The following is a 16,471-nucleotide window of genomic DNA, read 5'->3' on the forward strand; positions in this document are numbered from 1 at the left end:
TATTATTAGTTAGCTACTTCTCCTTGCCTGTTTTTCTCGTGTCTACCCTTGTTTCAATACTATCGTTGTGGACTTATATCCGCTCAAATTCATAACGTGAGGCTTAGTTCAATACAGAAATAGAACTTTTGCATTTGGGTGTGAAGTCACAATTGAGGGGAAAGGGGTGTGGTGAGGTGGCAACAAAGTTCAAAGGACAAAAAATCGGAGAAAGAGTAGAAGGGGAAGGTAAGATTTTCTTTTCTGTGCTGCTTCGTTTTGATCGCCTCTTAATATATTGTTTTCTATGCTTAACACTGTGAAATGGGCTGAGCACTCAGGTGCCGAAGACGAGCCTAACCCACCCGTCTACTCCCTCTCCTATCATCCGAGTGGAGAAACGATCGTGGCGGGTTGCGGTGTTCGTGTGGTGGTGTTCGATGCAACCACCGGCGCTGTGCGACTCTCACTCAAGGGACATACAGACGCGGTCTACACAGTGACGTGTTTCTCAGATGGCAAGTATTTTGCCAGTGGAGGGGCTGACAAGACAGTTATTCTGTGGACTATCGATGGAGAGGGTGTATTGAAGTATCAGCACCGAGAGTCCGTACAGGCGCTGGCACACAACCCTGTAACGGGAGGACTTGTTTCAGTTGCAGGTCGCGATTACGGTACGTGGTCGGCTGAACAAATGAAAGTTGGGAAATCTTCATTACCAGCAAAGGGGCTTTGTTGCGCGTGGTCACGCAATGGACAAACATTGGCTATTGGTCTCTCTGACGGCAGTATCATTTTCGTACCTTCTCAGGGTGGTGAGAAGGTTACAGTGAAGCGCACTGCACCCGTTTGGGCGGTGGTATTCTCTCCTATTTCGGAAAGCGGAGCTGACGTCCTCGTCGTGGGGTCTTGTGATCGCCGTCTCTCCTTTTACACCAGCGACGGTAAGCCGGCAAGCAAAGAGAAGGAAATTTCCTGTGAACCATGCTCGCTCAGCTTTTATGGGGGAGGCAAGTTTTTGCTTGTTGGGGGGAGCAACTGCGAGGTTTCCCTCTTCACAAAGGACGGCAACTTGCTTGTGAAAGTAGCCGATGCGGACGATTGCATATGGTCCGTACAGGCCAGCCCAAAGCATCAACAGCTGTGTTGCGGGACAAACAGCGGTGTTTTGAAGGTGGTGGATATAAATATACCAGTGGTACACAGCATTTTCAATGATCAGTTTGTATTTCGCGACAAAATGTCTGACGCCGTCGTTCACCAACTTACGCTTGACAAGCGACTGCGTATTCCATGCAATGGCTACATCATCAAGCTGGCTGTTTATAGGGATCGCGTAGCTGTACAACTGTGTGATAAATTCATAGTGTTCGAGTTGTTCTATGACGATGAGCGGAAGATGAAATTTCAGAACGTTGCAATCATCCGTAAACGGGTGAGCTGTGATCACCTTTGTGTTACTTTCAATGGTCTTGTGATATGCTGTGATCGTCGCCTAACCATGTATGATTTCCAGGGTAATATGCGCCAGGAGTGGACAGTGGAAAGCTCTGTTTGCTGCATCAAAGTGATTGGGGGAGTTGAAGGGAGGGAATGCCTTCTGCTTGGATTAAAGAACGGTTTGACGCTTCGTATGTTTGTCGATAATCCCTTCCCGACCACGCTGGCGAAGGTAAATAATTCAGTCAAGGCTCTTGATCTCAGTTGCGACAAGACGAAACTGGCGGTCGTCGATGATAACGGGTTGCTGCAAGCGTTTGATTTGCGGAACAAGAATGAGGTTCTCTTCATGGCAAATGGTGTTCAAGCGGTGGCGTGGAATTCAGAGTATGACGATATGATTTGCTACACAACTGCGGTAAATACATTGAACATAAAGACCGGGGCTCTGCCTCCACATGAGCAGAGATTGCCGGGGTACGTTATTGGATTCAAGGCCAATCGTGTGTTCAATGTTTGTGGTACTATTGTAGACAAGATTGATGTACCGCATTCCCAGTCTCTGTATCGGTACATAGAAAAGAGGGATTTTGAATCTGCACACCGCATCGCCCGTCTTGGCGTACCCGATGGGGATTGGAAAATGCTTGGCATGCACGCGATGATGCACCTGCAACTCGACGTTGCTCGGAAGGCGTTTATTAACATCCGTGAGGTTAAACTCGTCGAACTGCTTAACCGCCTGGAGATGCAGCAGCGTCTAAAGGGCTCCAAAGGTGAAGAAGATGATGGACTCCTTATGGGTGATATTTTTGCTTTTCAAGGAAAGTATCAGGAGGCGTCACGACACTTCTTAAAGGCTGGACATGAAAATAAAGCGATTGATATGTTCTGTGACTTAAAAATGTGGACTGATGCGCAGCGCGTCTGTAGCAACGAATCTCATTTAAAGGAGTTGATTCGGCAGCAGGCGCGGTGGGCGGAGGATTCGGAGAACTATATTGAGGCTGCGGCGTTGTTTCAAGCTTGTGGGGACAAATCCAGAGCTATTGCAATGTTGTGTAATGCTGGTGACGCAGATAAGTTGATGGAGATGTGCCGTGCGATGTCCAAGTCTGAGGTGGCTCTCATTACGGAGTGTGCGAACTACTTTAAGAAGCAAAAGTTAATGCAGCCCGCGATGTACGCTTATGAGAAGGTTGGTGACTATCGCTCACTTATATGTCTTCATATGGAAATGAAAGAGTGGCGAAAGGCCTTTGCCCTCCTTGATCTTTATCCGCAATACATTCGTGAGGTGTACGTACCATGGGCCAACTGGCTGGCAGATAATGGGAATTTCACGGCGGCACTTGATGCATACCGTAAAGCCAAGTGGCCCAGGGAAGCTGTGCGCATGATGGAATCTCTTGCAGCCAACAGTGTGATATGCCGGAGGTTTCAAGAAGCGGCTTTTTATTTCATCCACTTAGCAGGAGAGTACGGAGTGCTAGAGGATGATCAGCAGCTTACCGAAGCAGAGTGGGCCGTCCGTATGAAGCGTAGCGCTGAGTGCGTCCGCCGCGCAGAAATTTACTACGCTTACCACTTTGTTTACCTACACGTGACCCAGCCTTTCACCTACGATGAGGTAACATTGTTCAACGCTTCGAGGTTCGTAATTGCAATGACCAGTAACACCACTGTTCCTCTCAATGTTGGTAGAGGTGAGGTACTCTACACGCTGGCGCATATTGCTAGTCAATTAGATATGACGCGCACTGCGCGTATGGCCTTTGAGCGGCTGCACAACGTTGTACTGCCCACTAAAGTAATGGAGCAAATAGATGTGGATAGTCTTGTTTTACGCAGCAAGGGTTTCAATGATAATGAAGATCTGCTCGATGTTTGTTTTCGTTGCAAACAGATCGTTCAGCAATTTGCTAATGCTGGAGACCGCTGTCCCACTTGTGCCCATCCTTTCGTTCGTTCGTTCGTGACTTTTGTGAATCTTCCGCTGGTAGAGTTTACCTTGTCAAATGAACTTAGTGATACAGAAGCAGAGCGAATAATTTTGACGGGAGCGGGGCGAAAGAATACAGAGAATAAAACCGACGGGAACAATGGCGAGTACAATGGGTGGAAGGCAGATACAGGTGCTGATGTCATCACGTTCGCGGAAGAGGAAGACAACATTGATGCCCTGATGGATCACCAGTTGGCAGCGTTGGGTCGAGGTGGAGCTATGGGCACCGATCCATTCAGCGCGCAACTAAAATACATTTTACGGCCAGGGCGGACAAACAAAGGCTATCAACCCTTTGTCGTAAATGCCGATATGCTTTGCAGAATGCGTCGTGATGAGGTGTTCATTGTAAAGGCCGGATTTGGAAAGCTGCCGGTGCAAAACAAGTACTATCGTCTAGTGAACCGGAGTGTAGGAATTATTCTATGTCCAGGTTGTCAGCACTTTTTCAAAGATGATGATTACGAGTATGAGTGTATGAAGGGTAACGGTTGCCCACTTTGTCAGTACAGGATGGGAAAGAAGCCGGAGAAATCAATGACTAAAGTTCTCAATGATGTTCTTGCCTCGATGGAGAAGAAAAAGGAGTAGTTAACGTGGAATAGCATTGCCGGAAGACGCGTAGATAGATGACAATGGCAAGGGATCCAATGTGCGGTGTGGGGAATGATAAGTGAGTTGAGGAGAAAAGATGTGGGGGGTAAGTTAGGATGTCTTAATGTCGATTTTGGGGTCTGCTGTTAATTTTTTTTTTGAAGATTAAAAGAGCAAAAAAAAATGGATATGGAAAGGACACAAGACAAAGAATGAAAACGGGGAATAGTCATAGATGCTCGCAAGTTTTGCTCATTTAGTGGGTGTGCCACACCGTTGATACGGAGTTGTGCGCACCTCACATACACGCATATACACGTGTATATGCATCTTTTTGAGAAGGAAACCCCAACATGGGAATGTACTAGTAATATTTCGGTTTATTGTTGAGTGTGCCACTCTATCATTGCTGGAATGAAGAGGAATAAACAATGAAGTTTAGGTGGGGCAATTTTTTTTCTTGCTTTTTTTTTCTTTTTAGTCCCACACCTTTCCGTCGGCAGGTCACCGTCTTTTCCTTCACAATCTTTTACGCCTCGTTTTTTTTCTTTGCCTCCCTCGTGCCAGGAAAACCAGCGGCAGGAGAACCCATATATGCAAGCTGACGCCGTCTGTCTTTGGTGATGATGTGTTACTGAGTCAAAGCACCTTGCCGGATCGCGTACCGGAACTGCTGCAATTCAAAGCTTTTCTCTAGTGTTTTCTGTTTGTTGTCTTTGAGAACTGCGTTACCCAGGTCAACAAATTACTCATGCTTGCTCTCTCTTTTTTTCTTTTCCTTTTTTTTTTAAGGATTTCCTTCCTCTCACTTGAAGTTTCAAGTTCTTTGTTTCTTTCCTTTAATAAGGGAAAGGGAAGGGAGGGGAAAGGGTAGATGATGCAAAATGGTTTCGTTCTAATCCTTTTCCATCTTTTATTGTCAGTGGTGCCGCCTGGCAGGGGAGTTGAATGGGAGGGAAGCTCTGATGACCAGAAACACGGTTCACATCATCAATTTTTTAACGTCAGTGAAAATGAACGACTTCTCTCCAAGTTGAGGTTGCCATTTCGTCTTTCGCTAACGTCTGTGAAGGAAACGACCGATCTTGCACGTGAGGTCGTTTTCCTTCAAAGGGTAGGAGGGATGTGCCCGCGTTTGGATATGTGGGAAAGGGTAGAGGTTTTGTTCGGAATTGGAACTCCTTTAGAGGAAAAGTATGGCGTGGAGCGACTGGAGTTGGTGCAAGCACTTCTTGAACCAGCCGTCATCCGTTTCCATGAAGATGATTTGGAGACGGTTAGCGATCCCCTGGGGTTTATTGGTCTGATGGTGCAGGGACAGGGTACGGTCATTTGGGTCCACTTCTCCGAGTTGGTGGTATCTCATATGGTCGGGCAACCCCCGAGCCTCAATGTTAATGTGGTTGCTGTATTTCAGCGCGTTGAGCGATGGGCAAAGAAAACGAGGTTAAACAGACACCGGCTGCAAATGGAGGCGGAGTACGCCAGAGTGCGCAGTGAGCATTTGATAGCCATCGATCATGATCGACATAAGATGAAAGAGGAGGCGACAGAACGGCGGCGTCGAAAAGAATTCTTACGTGATCTAAGGGAGTTTAATAAACAAAACTCACAAGGTACCGTACATCATAATAAAGGGTTGGAGAATGCCGGCTTAAGTGACGACGGAGCAGCGGTTCGAGAGCAGATCGGCACTCGGTGTGAGAATATACGGCATGCCATACGAACGGTTAAAAGTCAGGGAGTTCCAACTACAGAAACTCGAATGCAGTACTTGCTAAAGAAGGAAGGAAGGGTTTGCGTCACGCCACTGGAAGAGGAGGATAGTAACCTGACCGACGCGGATGTGTGTGATATTCGATGTCTTGCCTATTGTGACGGCGTGAGTGCGTTGCACAATTGGTCGGAGCGTAGTGGTTCTTCCAATTCCGTCTCTCAACTACATGCCTTGTACCATACCGTACTGTTTAATAGGACGAATTCAAGCATGAGCGTGTCAAATGATTACCTCAGTTACCTGCGGCAGCTTGTAATGGAAGATGTAGAGCGCGGAGTATTTTCCACTTGCAGCGACATCTGTAGCCCATCACCTAGTTTGCGCAAGGAAATGAACTTCTTCGCCGGGGTGCTGGCTCTTCTCGATAATGGTGGAATGAGGAATAAGACTGCGCAGAAGGTAAAGTTAGCTCGCGTTGATAGTGAGTGGTGGTTTAGAGCTCGAAGCGGTTACCTACGCATTTGGGCAGCTGCGCGCTCCGGTTCTGAGAGGGCCCTGAAAGCTCTCGCAACGATGAGGGAGAACGGTATGCTCACACCGCAACAAAGTCGAATGGCACTGATCTTCTTGCATGTATCTCTCGCCCAAGACAAAAGTTCCATATGGAACATAGCAGCTGAAACCTTGACGGCCCCGCGCGGCTCATCGTTTTCCATTCCTATGGGAAAACTGCTCAGGACGGAGCGTTTTTTTGGTATGGAGAACAGCTGGAGTGCTGTGAACGAGCCGTACATGACTCGGTCGTATGTCGGCGCTGTTGGTGTTGAAGCTGACGGCGGGAACGATGATGAGCGAGAGGGCGCATTATATTATGCACCATCACAAAGTGTGCAACGTGATATTTTTATTGCTAAATTGTATATTGCTGGAATTAAGGGCGTTCAACGAGACATGCAACGCGCTGAGTGTCTTTTACTCACTATCCTACGCAAACTGGAGTACACATGCGATGTGGAGCACGCTGCCAGTGAAGATGAGGTTTATTTCTCCGGTGGTGGTCGTGGAGGTGGCTGCGAAGAGCATATGGATCAGCTGAGGGTACTGCGGTACAAGTTACCAGCTTTGGGGCGGTGCAGGTTTTCCACGACCGGGAACAACACGGCTTCCGCCTCGAGAACTGAGGCGTTATTGCGATTTGGAGGGATGTCATGGTCGGAAGAAAGTTTTCCACTACTTCACGATACTTTGTTGTTGCTTAGCTATATTCATTTGGTGGATGGCTTGAAGTTTAACTTGTCCGCAAAGTATGCTTTTCAGGCTATTCAGTTAGGTGCGGCAGCATTTCATACGGCGTTGCGGAGCATTCCCGAGGCGGTAGTAGCCGAATTTTATGCGTACAGAAACAACTCAGAGCGTCTTAAGGTTTTAATGAGAGGAAGAAAACCTCCAGCGTCATCCTTGCTTATGCACGCTATGCGGCGAGGTGAACCTCGGGATGACCTGGAAGATTTTACACGGTCGGGGTTTTTAACATCTGAGGCGCTTTTGCTCCTAGCGGTAGCAGCTCCGCAACTGGGCGCTGAAGGCGAACAACTCATGAGAGTTGTTGCCGAGTCTTTCTACGGTAGCGCTTCCTGTGTCGAGCATCCTAGCCGATCATCGTGCGTCATACAACTCAGTTTCTTTTTGCTGCGTGAAGCCGCAAGGTTGTGGAAGGATGAGGAGCGTGAACCTAGCGTCTTCGACAGTAGCTACGGGTCTCCTCACCGCGCCGATCCCTTTTTGTTGATGGCTTTGTTGCTGCAGAAGGGGAAAATAACTGTCGAGGATATACGACAGGGAAGCGTGTTTAATAAGGCGCTCTATGCCCCCAGCACTTCACATGTGTTACGGCCAACCGCAGCCGACACACGGGATAGCTACGTCTCGAAGATACTAAAACTGGCGAGACAGACATCCCCGTATATCCTAAAACCGATAGCAAGGGAGAACAGCAAGAACGGGCGAAGGTTTATGGACAACTCCACAACCTTACGTGAATTCCAAGCCACACGCCTTGCCATACAACGAAGCCTTCACGAGCACGACATCCTGCCTTTGCTAGTTGTCAGCGACCTCCATGATTATTTGTATGAAAATGGGTGGACACGTATCCAGCGTTTTCTAGGCAACTTGTGGGACACCATTTGTGCACCCTTCACGAAATTGAAGGAAGAATACCTTGAGGAGCAGTTCGCCGAAGAGGTGATATCTGAAAAGCAGGGAGGCAATGCTTTGACTACCATTGCCGAGAAACTGGCCGAGTCCATATCTGCATCTAATTCCGTTCGGGAGGGGTCGATTGCATTGCAGTTACTCTCTGCAGCATTGCTATCTGGTGAACCTGATGGGTTTTCGATTCTTCTCACCGAGGAAATGGACCGTAAGAACCAGCATCTAAGTAGTTTCGCTGTCTTTTTGTCTGAACATCTTTGGTGTCGCGGTACGATCACCGGGGTCTGGGTGGAAGAACATAAGGCCGCGCAGTGGCACGACAAAAAACCAAAAACTAGAGGATATGGGGCTCTGTTTGACGTTAACACGCAAGCCCCTTTTGACTACACGCTTTCGGAGTCGCGTCTCGAGATGTTTGCATTACTTGCTTTAAAGCGTGCATTGAGCAGACAGGCATCCACTTCCCATGGTGATGTCATATCTTCGTCGGCAAATCGGTCCCTCTCGCAGGAAGAAGTAGACAAGTCTGTCGGTGAGTTGGCGTTGTGCGGTGGCGTGTTGATCGGCACCTTTTTGGAGAAACAGCGACCTTTCCCACCACATAAACCCTATGAGGGGATGCATCTTCCTGTGGGGAATTCCCGTTGCTTGCGCCAACTGCTGAAACATATCGAGATAACTGGAGTTTCACCCTTTAAAGGTATTAGTGCAGCTGAGGTGGAAATATGGCTGTTGAATACACTAGTTAGTTTCACTGAACTGCAGTCTAAATATTACACAATCTCCCTGTTGGGGAGGTACCGCGGTCTCTCGTCAAAGAAGGAAGAATGGGAGGGGAGACGGCTCCGCAAGCGGCTTGTGGAACCGTGGCGGAGAGTCAATGGCGAGGAATGGACTGAAATGTGGGTTCCCGACGTTGGCGAAGGGGCGGTGTACAACAGACGGTTGCACGACATTTCCGGGACGTACCTTGGCGCCCGTGTGAAGTGGTTCTTCAAGAATGTTATTTTCTATGGAAGCCACTTGCTTCGCTGGTTTTGGTAAGTTTCTAACATTTCTTTTTTCCAAACTTGCTTTATTAAAGATGCTGGGCCTGGGGATGTGCCGTGTGTTATTTCACGTGATGTCTCAGGGGGTGAGAGCATGGTGCTCTGCAGCAGCTCTTGTCTCCCTCTTTTTTACCCTACCCTCCGTCTCTTGTTCTGCCTATTTTTTCATTTGGATATATTAGTTTAAGCTACCAGTATTATTCTCCTAATACTTCAATATTATTTACAACAAAACCCCCTTTTGACTGCTCGATTGGAGGTGAAGGCCTACCCCTCGAAGGTTTAGGGGGTTTCTAAAGGTTAACTCAAATCGATGTCTTAGTGGACTCGTACACCCTTGGTAGGGTTTCCACGCACATTCAAAGGTGGTTGCCTACAAACTATTTTATGTTTTATTTGTTTTTTTTTCACTACCGCCGATGTGTGGGAAAGTATCGTTCAGTATTTTCGTCCTTCTTACTTACCGTCCTTCTCGTATCTCCCCCCTCTCCTTTCCTTTTAACCCTCGCTTGATTAATGTTTGTAAGAAACATAGGAGGATGACACCCGGAGCAATGTACTTATCGTCCGTAACGCTAACTCTCTGCATAGTGCTGTTGGCAACAGGGGCACGGCAATCAGCTGCCGCTGCAGCGGCGGTCGGGGAGACTGTAATATTAGATCAAGGATCCAGCGAGTCCATACGTATTGTGGAAAGTGGTGGTTCAACCACGGACGCTTCTTTTGACTTTGTTGGATTGTGGCCGCATGGTGAACACCGTGAAAGTGATGCCATGTTCTTTGACGAAGAGGACGCCAAGTATGAGAAATGGATGGTTAAGGAGAGAGAAAAGAAACGGAAGCAGGAAAAGGAGAAACGAGAGGAAAAGCAGAAGGCAATGAACAAGTCGAAGGATAAGCCCCGAAAGCCACCAAAAGGAGCTTCCACCTTTCAACTCACTCAAGCTGCTGTGCGAGCCCGGACAACCGAGCGTCGCAGTCGACTGAGAGCACTGAGGAAACCTAACTCTTTATTATTTGATGCTGCATGGAGCGCTGTTCTCGAGGATTCAGACAATTTACGAAAGTTGCTCTCCGCGGATTCTATTATGCGCTCTCGGGAAGGGGAGGGGAACAACCCTGAATCGCAGTATGTCCAACTCCTCTCTACGGCATTCAGCCACACGGTGAGAAACTTAACGACCGAGTCGCGCAGTGATTGGATTTCTCCGCTGATATACGCTTTGCCGTTTCCAGTACTTCTGGACAACGGGGCATTGGTGTCTGCGGAGCAGGAGGTGCGGGCCCTAATGACGGACTTGCAAGTAATGAAAGCGACACCGGTTCCTCAGCCGTCATCCAATGGCAGTGAAAAGAAGGTGCCAAGCAGCACAGATGTGGAAGCCACAACGCAGTTGGTTGAAGACAACCTCCGAATTGCTTCCACCACTATATCCGCAAGCAAAAGCGCTCACCGCGTCGTGGCGCAGCTTGCTCTGCCTATCATGGGGCATGCGAAGAGCAGTGTCTCCGACCAACTCCGTGAAGTTGAGAAGCAAATAAGGGCAAACGATGAGTCTACAGTCGCTAAGCGCCGGGAGCTGAAGGACTTAGCGAAACTGAAGAAGGTGGTGAAGGCCACCAAGGACCGCATTCACGCCGCTGACGGTGAGTTGCGAAACGCCTACTTCTCTACCACGCCGATGCTGTCGAAGAGTTCCTTTCTAATTTCCCTGGCTCTAATTTGCCGGTTACGTCTTTCAAGAAACACGTACGTCGATGCTGTCGATATGCTTCCGGGCATAGACGCTTTTGCTGATTTTACTGGGTCGATGAGGGCCGAGCTGTATTCTTTTCTCTTTTATCCACTAGGAGTGGGCGTTGCCGTATCAGCGGCTACAACGTGGTGCTTGTTGTCAACACGTCAGCTGATAACGAAGAAACTCAAACGGCAAGCCGGGCGTCTGCTACAACAAACTTCAACCAGTGGAGGTAGACCCGGTAAAGTTTCAGGTATAACGATGTTTGCACTGCGAGCGAATCTGCTGTTGGAGGCACTGTCCCCTCTGTTTGTACCACTAGTTACCTTCTATATCATCAACAGAACGTTAACTAAAGATTTGTTGTATCCGATTGTAATCACTGTGAAGCCGGCCCAGAGGCTAGTTTTGGGTTTCGTGGTGATAAGTGTTCTTGTGGCGAGTGTAATCGTGTCACGTGTGCTCACGGCCGTAGACAGGTGGTCCTTGAACCGACACAATGCCAATAAGAGAAAAGTGCAGTAGATTTACACGGGGTGATTTAAAGGGGGATTTACTTGTGATGTGTACTTTGCGTGACTGAGAAGCGACTTGAATTCCTGTCACTGTATTCATTAAGTATTAATTTTTCTTTTTGATCTATTGGCGTTTGCACTGCCGCCCCTGTCGTCTCCGTCCAATTGACATTTCCCCAAAGGGCGTGTGAAACGCGGGTCGGAAGCGGAGGGTTCCCCTAATATCGCTTTACTTTTTTTTTGTTTAATGGATCTATGTGTGCTAGGGGAGAGACATCCAATAAGCAGAGTGGGGAAAGGGGGGGTTAACCCTCTCCTTGGGGAGGTATAATGGAGTTGTTTATCACGTTCTCTTTGTACGTGGCTTGGGATTCTTATGGTGCGACGGTTTACATTCGACAACTTACCATTGCTATTTTCACGTCCCCCTTCCTTTCTTTTTCTCGTTTCCCGCAAGAATTGTAAAAATTTCCTCACGCATGAGATTGCCAAATGTAAGTTATTGCGAATGTGCTCCCCACAACGGGCCCCTTCGGGGTGCACAAGCAGAATGTTTTGCACTATCAAATAGCTTTGCGGTAGAGAACCTAAGCAACCTCTTCAGGAAAGGGTTTCATTTGGTGATAATTTGGCTTGGATGTCCCCGCGTCTCTCAATTTTTTTTTGTTGTTCTATCTTACTGTTTTTCCTTTTCTTTTCTTTCTTTGTTTCGTTTTACCGACACTAAAGGCGTCACTCTCCCTGCTTATTAGGAGAAATAGGGAGAGGGCGGAGGAGAATACTTCTTCGTTTTCGCTGGCGTGAGGCTAACCGACTTGTTTTGTCCCCTCGTTTGGCCGAAGGATAGGTTACCTGTAGTTTGGTGCGACTTTATGCGTGTGACATGTGTAGTTGCTTGCGGCTTACGCTCTAGTAGTTCCGACCTGAAGCGGCGGCGAATACGTCAGTTGGAGCGGCAATATGGTCCCGCGTGGCGCTACACTGCAGGGTGGACATCGCAACTGTCGCCAGTGGGTATGTTTGACGCATTGGAAGTTCCGGTTTTTCCACCAAACGTGGTGCAAACGCGTGAATTAGATCACGTGGGATGCGCTAGTGCACCGCGCACTACCGTGGTGTCAAGGGGCCTCGTACAAAACGGAAACCCTAGAGTAAAAGATTCACAACCAACTTCAGTTTTAGACGAAAATAACGCTTACTTCAATCCACAACATGATGCAGGTACAAGTTCGAGCGATGACCCCTTGTTCGAGTTTTTAAGGCATGATGATGAACACAGTGCCCTTCTGCTAGCCATGTGGACTTCCCTTTATCGGTGCTGCGTTCACGCATCCGAGTTGTCCGAGTTTCTTGCATTTCGTGTGCGGTGGTTTCTGCATCATCTCATTCATATGCGTGCAACAGCAGCCGCGGTCCGATTTTATCATCGTTTACTGTTGTTGGGCGTACATCTTCAAAAGAAGGATGTGTCGTTGTTGCTTAGCAGTTTACCCTATGAGCATTACGTAGTGAATGTGGACTTTAAAGGTGAAAGCAAGAAGAAATGTAGCCGTTTTCGTACGATGCGACAGGCTGATACCACTCATGTAGACAAAAAGAGTGCTACAAATGGTGATAAGGGAGGTACTGTTGTTTTTAGCGGTGATGGAGGAACTGTTGGTGAGGAGGAGCGTCTTCTGTTCGCTTCAACGATAACGTCCACCGGAGCGGACACTTCTTGCGATACTAGTGCTAGAGTGTGCCCGGCAGGAGACACATGCGGGGTGGAGTCGGTTGATTTTGAGTTGACACCAGCGGGTAGCCGATACTTGCGAGACCAACCAGAATGGGTTAAGCGCTGGGTTCTTTATGAGGCATCCATGGGTAATATTGATCTCTACGATGAGGAGAACGCCACCACCCTGCGCGCCGACAAATATGTTGATTCATCTTCCGTGGGATTAGATTGTGGTGATGAATGCACACCATCTGAGGTGAAATGGGCCGAAGGGTGTATCGATGTGGTTACCCTTCTTAATCATTTGATGCTTCTGCATGATGGAAATCATTTAATCCACAGAGAAACTAGAAAACGTCGAGTGAATGGTAAGGGAAGATCTGGCATAACTCTAAGAGGAGAAATGCAGCGACACTATTGGGCAGAGGCCCTCCAGATTGCAGGTGCATTCCTCAGTGCGCGCAGCTCAAGGGGACGGGAGAGAAAAGCGGAAGAGGGACAATATGAAGTGGGTTGCAGCGTACCGCCTGAGTTCCGCAGTGAGTTGTGTCGTGCGTTAGTTGCCGCTGGCAGTTGGAAGGTGGCACTCCGATGGCTCAAAGTTGCTGAGCAGTACAGAGTGGGTTTCACGCATAGTGAGTACGCGAGGATTTTCCTTTGTCTTGCTGAGTCAGAGCCTTGGGAAACATCTCGTGCTGCGGAACGTTTTGTTGCTCGTAATATGATTCCTCTCTTGCCAGAAGAAACCGTATGTGGTTACGCGTCCCGCGCCATGTGGTTGGCACATGTTTGTTCCCAAAGGGATAATAGGGTGGAAGAATGTTTGGAATTGATGGAATCTACCTCCGGAAATCTCCCTGCGTGCGTAAAACAAAGTATAGTGTACATCAAGCTCGCTGCGTCATTACTTCGCGTTGATGCTGACAGGTTTTTTGCCGCTGCTGCGCTCCAACAGTTTGAAGCGGCTTCAATTCGCTTAGGTGTGTTTCATCCCGCGGCCGATCTATCGCAGCGGCATTCCCCTCCCATACAGTTGGTGACTAGGGATATGGCGAGCGCCGGGAGCGGCGCTCTTCTTACTGTTCAACTGCAGGATTCCTTTGTCTTAGTGTCCATAGCCCTTCCACGCGTTGTAGAACTTGTATCGGTCGCCGCTGCTTCGCAGGAGGATGAAGTGCAGCTGGCCACCCTTCTGGCTGACGTGCTGTACGGTCCCAATGGTTTGTGGAAGTTTTTTTCTGATGTATGCCTTGTGGGAGAAAGCAAGCAGTTAACAAGTCACCGGACTTCAGAAGTCGTGCGAATTTCTTTGTACATGTCACTGTGTCTACTAAAAATTGGTGTTGCGCTTTGCCGGGTGGTTGGGCACGAGAGGCAAGGCGTTCAAGGAAATCCTCATTTGAGGGAAAAACATTTGACGCTTATATTGGGATTGCTTGAGGAGAGTCTTGGCGCCATTCCGGCGCGAAACGCTGTGGAGATCAAAGATCGACGGATCATGTTATCACTGGTAGCCACATCGGCCAAGCTAACTAAACATGTTTTTCGACAAATCGGTGTTTATCCCTGCAATGAGAAAGTTATTTTCGGCTCATTCAGCGAGGAAACTTCTGAAACTGTTGCTTTGATGCTCCGTATTCACGTGCTACTGTGGCGGCGCGTTAGTTCACTCCGTAGGCATCTTCAGCTTGCCGCAGGGTCGGCGTTGCGTGCTGTGTTCCGACCAACTAGTGAGTTGGGTAAGCACGTACGTGGGCATATACCCCGGCATCAACAGCAGGAACTAGACTCGATGCTTGCTTATGGGCGACTACGGAAGTACGGAGAGCGTAGGGCGGGTGCAGCGATCGCGACAAAATCAAAATCGGAGGCGCGTGTGCATTCACCCGAGGATGTTGCGCGAATCAAGGCGGTCGCGAAAACGCACAGAGTTGTTTATGCATTGTCTCTTCAGCACGTAAACAACGGTGCGGCGCTCGAGCGTGACTTAATAACTTATCTCAGTAGGGCAAGTTGGGACGGTGCTCTTACGATGCTGCACGTTTCTCTTCACCACTTACGCCTTCCGCATGGTACATTTGGTCTCCCCTTCTTTGCGGGTGTGTTGGCTCGTTTGTGTAAAGCACCCCACAGAACGAAGTCGCTCTGGTTTCAAGCAATTGGGGTGTACTGGGACGCCGTGGAGCACGTCCCTCGCCCACACGTATCCGCCAATACAAGTCATGTTGTGGATAGTAAGAGCCAACTCCGCTTACACGAGAGGAATGTTCTAACACAACTGCTACTGCCATTACTGCGCTTTAGCGTGTCGACAAGGCAAAAGGAAATGGGATGGTCGTGGATGAGGCGTTGGGACTTGATGCACAAATCAGATGAACGTGATGTGGAGTATGAAGCACTGAGCGTGTGGGCACGATCGGTGCTTGAGGACCGCTCGGCACTCAAGAGGTGTCAACGGCTGATGGAAAAATATCAATATCAACACATGAGGCAAAAAAACCTACCGATGATACCACCGCTGGAAAATATTCTGTGCGACGTTGCAGTCAATCATGCTGATTGGTGTGCTGCTCTCCACGCACTGGAGACGGTGTTTTGGACACCACAGCGTGGAGGTGACTTCATCACGACACCACTCCCGCCGCGAGCGGCAACTGCGGTGCTTCGTATACTTTGCAAGGCACCCACGAACTTGTGCAATACGGCTCGCCGTCTCCGAGAGATTCAGGGAAGCTGCTGGGATTTACGTAGCGCCAACAGTCTGCTTCTATTGTTGGTAAGGCAGAGGCGTTGGCAGCTTGCATTGCAACACGTTGCTGAAATGCTTCCAGTTGTGCAGAACGGCCGCCAAAAGTCTGATGTGGTGGGTGGGAATAGCGTCTTCGATATGTGCTTGGAGGGTGATGGCAAGACAGAGCAGGCTTTATTCCTAGTTCATGGGTTGCGGGCGTGCGCAAATGGAGGTCGTGCGGAGGAGGCAGCGACGTTGTATGACCTTGTTAAACAATTGGCTGGCTTGGAAGCGGTGGTTCGTGCTGCGGACATAAACGTTGAGAGTAGTGTAACCTATGCTCTAAAGCGGCCGGAAGACATGTTGTTTTTCATGTGCAACCAAACTGATCAACCACAAGATACACTGGCATGTGACGAAGATGAGCGAATGCGCATGCTAGTTGGACAAGCGCGTGTTTACTTTCTCCGAGCGATGACTAAGAAAACTCTGCGTTGCAACAGGCGATAACGGTAATATCGACTTTTGTATAAATATGAAATGAATCGTATCGACATCTGCTCCCTTTTATTTTTTTCATACATGCATAATCCGGATAAATATTCCGTAACCTAGCTTTTAGGTGGTTATTGTCTTGTTTATCGTTCTTAATTATTTTTTTCGTGACAGCGTGTTGACGGACTAAAGCGCTTGCGTACGTCTGCCGTTGCAACTGTTCAAACTAGGACTATTGTCCCTCTTTGTGATAAATACACCGGTACGTGAGAAAAA

The 16,471-nt window shown here is 48.5% G+C and overlaps 4 protein-coding genes across 4 annotated transcripts, besides 2 other annotated features; all 4 read left to right on the forward strand.

Moving 5' to 3' along the window:
• Positions 1-286: 286 nt before the first annotated feature.
• Tb10.70.1660 (hypothetical protein, conserved) lies at positions 287-4,015 on the forward strand (the record flags this gene model as incomplete). Its single annotated transcript, XM_817690.1, has 1 exon — positions 287-4,015. One exon carries the CDS (start codon positions 287-289, stop codon positions 4,013-4,015), a length of 3,729 nt encoding a protein of 1,242 aa, XP_822783.1.
• Positions 4,016-4,892: 877 nt separating this feature from the next.
• Tb10.70.1650 (hypothetical protein, conserved) lies at positions 4,893-8,993 on the forward strand (the record flags this gene model as incomplete). The annotated part of the gene is made up of 1 exon (XM_817691.1): positions 4,893-8,993. One exon carries the CDS (start codon positions 4,893-4,895, stop codon positions 8,991-8,993), a length of 4,101 nt encoding a protein of 1,366 aa, XP_822784.1.
• Positions 8,994-9,417: 424 nt separating this feature from the next.
• Tb10.70.1640 (hypothetical protein, conserved) lies at positions 9,418-11,262 on the forward strand (the record flags this gene model as incomplete). The annotated part of the gene is made up of 1 exon (XM_817692.1): positions 9,418-11,262. One exon carries the CDS (start codon positions 9,418-9,420, stop codon positions 11,260-11,262), a length of 1,845 nt encoding a protein of 614 aa, XP_822785.1.
• Positions 9,802-9,897: a sequence feature (GA-rich).
• Positions 11,263-11,908: 646 nt separating the features above from the next.
• Positions 11,909-11,968: a sequence feature (T-rich).
• Positions 11,969-12,124: 156 nt separating this feature from the next.
• Positions 12,125-16,210, forward strand: Tb10.70.1620 (hypothetical protein, conserved; the record flags this gene model as incomplete). The annotated part of the gene is made up of 1 exon (XM_817693.1): positions 12,125-16,210. The coding sequence occupies one exon, from the start codon at positions 12,125-12,127 to the stop codon at positions 16,208-16,210; it is 4,086 nt and encodes a 1,361-aa protein (XP_822786.1).
• Between the last annotated feature and the right edge of the window lie 261 nt (positions 16,211-16,471).

The sequence above is a fragment of the Trypanosoma brucei genome, chromosome 10 (assembly GCF_000002445.2).
Source record: "Trypanosoma brucei brucei TREU927 chromosome 10, whole genome shotgun sequence".
Lineage (NCBI taxonomy): Eukaryota > Euglenozoa > Kinetoplastea > Trypanosomatida > Trypanosomatidae > Trypanosoma > Trypanosoma brucei.